The following is a 5,695-nucleotide window of genomic DNA, read 5'->3' as shown; positions in this document are numbered from 1 at the left end:
GTGACTAGATTAAGTTAACCCCTATAGCTGGACACTTCATTTGTTTCCTTAAGATTAATTTGATTGAATCTACAGAAAATAACACATATGGGACAGAGGTTTTACATGAATTTAAATCATGCTTTTTTGCTTTGCGCAGATTGACTTGTACGGGGCTGGGTAACTTACAGTCACTGTTTAGTAATCCTGGGGCCAATCTTGGGCCTCACCCAGGAAGGTTCCAGTGTATAGGTCAAAGCTCATCCTAAGACTAGTCAGTTTCACCTGGAATTTTTGTAACCATATTCCTGCTTGGGTCACTACTGCATAGTTGGTTCCGATAAACAGGTAATGACATAAGGAACATAGCATGAGGCCTGGAGGAAGAGGCCCCAGAGAGTAACTAGCCTCAGGCAAATCCTTAACCTCCAGAGGCCCCCATTTTCTTGTCTGTAATTACTTTTTGGACTGCCTTAACTCTGTCTTTCAAGGTTGTCAGAAATTTTTTAAAAATGAAAGTATTTGGAAAAGTACGTAAATGCGTGTACAAAGGCAGGATGTTGGGATTCCGATGATTCTGTGGCCACGCCTTTAGAAGGTCTGATCTTAGGGTAATAGTCTCGTCTGGGTGGCAGGTGGGGGCAGACATGGGGGAACAGGTGAGGGAGCTGCCTTGGGAGACTTCGACTTCAAAGCAACCAAGACTCTCACTCTCAGGTTGCTGCAGTGTTCTGAGCTCCCTGACTCCAGCAGTGGAGCCAAGGCCATGTTTCCAAACTCCCACCAATTGCTCAGATTATAGAGCTCAGTAGTGGAAGGAGGAGTGCTCAAAGGCCCGAGCAACCATAGGAAGTAGATGTCTTCAGGGGTCCTCCCTCTTGGCTCAATTTACTATTCCCACAGGGGGTTTAAGCCTGGCTGAACTTGCCAAAGAGATCAGCAGTGGAGCTGGGGATGGGGAAAAGGTGGCAGATGATAGGTGAAATATTATGAAAGAGCTAGCCAATCCTTGTTCCTTCACTGAGCAGTAACTAATGGGTAGGCCTGAGTGAGATGTAGGGGGCAGGGAGATACACGTTTTCTACACTTTATGCATATATACTCTTTTTCACTTAAGAGTCATGTAATAACTCTAAATACAAATGCATATATAAAGTTCTAGGGTTATGAGAATAAGTCATACTGCAGGCCAATGGGAAAAAAGATCTCCAAAAATGTAAGCCAACTTGCATGTAGCCCCTGACTCAAGTCTTTTCATTTCTATTGAAAAACTCATTGATCTTCCCAAAACATTTTAGGAACCTAGTTTTATTTTCATCTTGCACAGTCTCAGGAAAGCTGCCTGTAAGTTAGCTACCATCTCACAGGCTCAGGTTTTCTGCAAATGTTGCCCTGAGCTTTATAGTAGTCCAGGATTCAGGAAATGAACCCAGTCCCCTGCTGCCCCATCTGCCTTGATGAGTTGATAGGTATGGTGTTTAAAAACAATCAGCAAAACAATTTGCACTGCAGAGTCCTTAGGAGTTTTTTTAATTGGACAGTTGCCCATATTAACGAAAATCAAAAGTAGCATACAGTCATTCAATGTCCCAGCACGGGGGTACAGCCCACTGTTTTCCTGTGTGGGGTTCCGCTTTAGTCCTTGTCTGTGTGCATGCATAAATTTTTACAGAGTTGCAACCACTGCCTTTTTCTGTGGCCCTGGTTATTGGCATCTAGTTTTCCAAGTAAAATTGACACGCATCTGTTTAAATCAATTGACGTTCCCATCATGACTGACTCATTTGGCGGGAAAACCAAGTTTACATGCCAATTGGAACAAAGAAGTGTGGGTATGGGGGAACAGTGGGGAGAAAGAAATGGTGGGAGAAGATTCCTTGGACTTACAGATCATAAAACATTTTCCAATAACATTTTTAAAGGATGTATAATATTACACTGAGTGATTGATTATATTTTACCCTTCTATTTGGGACACTTGGGTGGTTTTCAATGCCTAGAGAGTTTTAAAATGCATATAAATTACAGCCTTTGAGAGATGATAGTATTTTCTTGAAACAGAAGTCTTCTGTGTCCACATCCCCGCCAAGAGTGTTGATGTAGTGTTCCTTTGTTGGGAAAAAAAAGAAAAAAGAAAAAAATCAGTACTGCTACCTGGAGATGCTGGATGCCTTCAAAAAAACATTCCTGTGATTTAAATTTTTAAAAAATTATGTTCAGTTCTGGTTTATCAAAGCAACCTATGTACCTTGTCTCACAAGTTACAGAAATGTGGAATTTTAGATTTAGAGTTAGACTAAGCTCTTCCTAGTTTAAGAGCCACGTCTGTCTAATAAACTTTATATAATGCCACGTGCACACAGCTTCCTCACTAACAGATAACATGTGTTGGGGAAAAAATGAGAAAACAGTGGAAAGGTGCCTCCTTGGAGGTGGTAACATAGGGTCAATTCATCAGTAGACTATAAATTGATTCACTTATATAAGTCTCCCACACATTATGATGCATATTTAGCAACGTTGAAAAACAATTTAAAAGAATACCTTAGGGAGTTGTTAAAGAGAATTTATAGTCTGGAACGAATTGCCATCTTCTTAATTGACACGGAAATGTTTGGCTAAAATACTGCTTTATTCACATTTTTGTCCTTGGAGGAAATCTAGGCACACTGCAACTTGGACCGTGTAAATAAAGGTGCAAGGAATGTTTTAAGTCAGAAAAGGGCACTACGCAGTCAGGGGGCTGTGTGGACAAGCTCAATTTCGATGCATCTCGGGAGACCCAGGCAAAGGGCCTCTTGGATTCCAGAAGGCAACGCCCCCAAGTCAGGATCCCTTGCTCACTGCCCTCTGTCCCTCATGTCCCCAACCGCTCCCGTGTCTCACCTGGGTCCTGCAGGCGCCCACTGGAGGAAGCCGGATGGTGCGGGCTTAGTCCTTCGGGAAGGTTGGCTGGCACCGGGCTTCCTTCTGGCTCCAGGCAGAAGCCTACAGAATGGGGAGAAAGGGGTAAGCTGGTGAGAGGCAGAAGGGGCGTCATGAGGTGGCTCCCCCACCCCCGAGTGCAAAAGCAGGCGGATGCGGGGACCTGTTCTCCATTTGGGCCTGGGAATCTGGGCCTGAGGGGCCCTGCGCTGGCTGACCGGAGTGGGGAGGGAGCAAAGTGGGGGCTTCTAGGCCTGGGTGTCGCCACTGGGTCGGGTGGGTTGGTCTTGCCCCGGGAGCCTGAGGGTCCCGGCAGGCCGGGAGGGACCTAAGCAGCCCCCACGCACTGCCCCACCGCAAAGGAGTCTGGGAGAGCCAGTGTCTTGGGCCGCTGAACCCAACTCCCAGCTCTGGACTCAGGAACCCCGCCCCCTCCATCCCCCAAACTGGGAAACTTCTAGGGGCCCACTCCCGGCCCCGGAAAGCCCAGTTCCAGCTAGCCCATTAAGACCAGAGGGGTTTCGGTGTGCGTTTTGGTTGCTTTTTTTAAAGGGGACAAAAAGTGTGGGAAAGATTCCACGCCTGCCTCCCCACGCCCGCCAATGATCCTTTACCTGCTCATGCTTCAGATCAAATAATTAGCTCAAGTGATTTGCACAGAAAAAGAGAATTAGCCCTTTTCTAGTCAGGCTGTCAAGCTCCCAGGCAGGCAGTGCGGAACCCCATTTCCTCACCGAAGGCTCAGGGGGCCAGTCCAGTGAGGGATGGAGGTGGTTTTAGAGGACGACAGTTGGGCAGCACTCACGAGCAACAGCGCCCAGGAGTTTTGGAGACAGGAAGGGCCCCTGAAATTGACAGCTCAGGTCCCGCCCCTGGGGCCACAAAGGAGATTTGGTGGGCGGGGGACGCCTCCAGGGTGGAATTGTGGTAGATCTTTGGGAAAGGAGGGCGCAAAGAAGCTAGAAACGCTGATCCCCTCAAGGCCCCCACACTTCTCAGCAGCCTTGGGCTCAGATCGGGCAGGTTGGCGCCTTCCACGCCGTCTTGGATTCACCCGCCCGCAAGGCCTCACGCCTCACCGGATCCTTCTAGGGTGCTGGATCTCCACGGAGCCCCCCAACCCAGCAGCGGGGAAGGAAGGGCGCGAGTGTGGGGAAGAGGCCCGTTACTTTGATCTTTCCTGAACTCTTAAGTTCCTTCCACACTCAGGACAGGAGCGCGTTTACCAGGAACCGCAGAGAGATGTGAGGACTTCTTGTAGCTGTGCATCCTTCCTCTCCCCTTACTCGTTTTCCAGTTTCCCCCCCAGCCCCCCACCATTTCGTGGTTGGGGACTGAAAATGCGTTTTCTTCGTCGTCCTGTGGGTGGTATTCTGATTGGGATTTTTTCCAATTGTTTAATTCTCCCTCAGCAGGGAAAGGGGCTGCCAAAATGATGCATTATTCACGCCCAGTCACATATGCAAAGACGGGGCAAACGTTTGATGGAATCTTGGGTCTCGCTGCTCCTGGGGCGGAGGCCGCAGGCGGTGGCCTGAGACTTACCTGCTGGGTAGGCCCGTAAGGCAGTCCCAGACTTACTCTGGCAGCGGAAACAATACTCCAGAGTATTGATAGCTAACTGCAGAACTGTTTTCGCTGCTAGAGCACGGCTGAGCACGGGCACAGCATCCCTCCTCGGCTCCCACCGCCTACCGGTGTGCCCCTGGCCGGCCGCCCCCAACCTGGCCGGGAATACTGCCCTCCCCCGACTACCGCCCTGTCGCGTGGACTAGGAAGGGCCAGGACTCACCAGAAAGACGCAAACCCCCACCCACCTACCTGCTTCTGAGCCGGCGTAGCGGGTAGCGGGCAGCTGGTGGCAGGAACACGGTCCGGCAGATCCCACCTTCTTCCTTCCCCACGAGGGGGTATAGCAGCGCTTCACGTTTTGAACCATTTAGAGCACTTCAAAACATGAATTGCTGCTGTATCCCCTTGGAGTCAACGAAGGGGGATCGACCGGGGTACCTGTGGGTGAAAAAAGACTGGATGACTGGAGGAAGTCCCGCCCTGCCTCGCCCCGCCCCACGCTGTCCTTGGCAAGGAATAGAGCAACACTTATGACTAGGCCACCGCACTCCAAGTTGAGGTACTTTTTATAACTTCACCATTTGATTTCCAGGAGCTGCAGGTGGAGCCGAAGTTGTGGCTCTCAATTTTTTTCCCCTGAGGATGAATCTTGGAAAAATGTAGTGGTGAAAAGAAGAGCGATGGGAGATAGGAATTAGTGTGTAAGAGAATCTAATTACTTTGAAAGTAGATGAATAACATTAAGTAGAGGCAATTGTACATCTGGATCATTCTTGCCAGCTTCAAAGTCTTGGTGAAACTTCTTCCTGCTGCATATTACAAGTCTCATTCATTGTCTCCATTAAAAAAAAAAAACCTTTATTGGAAATGGATGCAGATGACTGGAAGGAAATAACCAAAGCTCACCGGTAGCTTCAGCTGATTCTAATATATACTATTGATGTGTATATATATATATATGTATATATATATACACACATATACACACACATCTTTAAAAGCATTAGATGCCCTCTTTAACTCACTGCTAGTGTTTTTATTCTTACAGTAAACACCCCTGCTATTTTTAAGAGCTTCAAGAATGACAGAACTTTCTGTAGATGAAATACCTGGATATTTACATATTAAACTAGTTACTCAAACTTATTCATGAATAATTTATACCTATCAATGTCATCTATGAAAACATAAATCAGAAAGTTTAAATACTTGATGTCAA

At 47.6% G+C, this 5,695-nt stretch overlaps 1 protein-coding gene across 1 annotated transcript; it reads right to left on the bottom strand.

The window, feature by feature from the left end:
- Window positions 1-1,493: 1,493 nt before the first annotated feature.
- Window positions 1,494-4,876, bottom strand: LOC105732288 (uncharacterized). Its single transcript, XM_012474343.3, has 3 exons — window positions 4,726-4,876; window positions 2,866-2,967; window positions 1,494-2,087 (listed from the first exon to the last, which is right to left on the bottom strand). The coding sequence occupies exons 1-3, from the start codon at window positions 4,841-4,843 to the stop codon at window positions 2,002-2,004; spliced, it is 306 nt and encodes a 101-aa protein (XP_012329766.3). The 5' UTR covers window positions 4,844-4,876; the 3' UTR covers window positions 1,494-2,001.
- Window positions 4,877-5,695: the final 819 nt, after the last annotated feature.

Source organism: Aotus nancymaae, unplaced genomic scaffold (genome assembly GCF_030222135.1).
Source record: "Aotus nancymaae isolate 86718 unplaced genomic scaffold, 86718_ANA_hifiasm-v0.15.2.pri h1tg000004l, whole genome shotgun sequence".
NCBI lineage: Eukaryota > Metazoa > Chordata > Mammalia > Primates > Aotidae > Aotus > Aotus nancymaae.
Note: the sequence above shows the minus strand (reverse complement) of the source record. Positions and strands in the feature narration are given on the sequence as shown.

Bases quoted from the DNA above. Each gene is read 5' to 3' on its own strand.
- LOC105732288 (XM_012474343.3), bottom strand. From the start codon at position 4,843: ATGGTTCAAAACGTGAAGCGCTGCTATACCCCCTCGTGGGGAAGGAAG. The intron at 2,968-4,725 runs GTAGGTGGGTGG...CCCATTCTGTAG, and splicing joins CTACGCCGGCTCAGAAGCAG to GCTTCTGCCTGGAGCCAGAA. The intron at 2,088-2,865 runs GTGAGACACGGG...TTCCCAACAAAG, and splicing joins TGGGCGCCTGCAGGACCCAG to GAACACTACATCAACACTCT.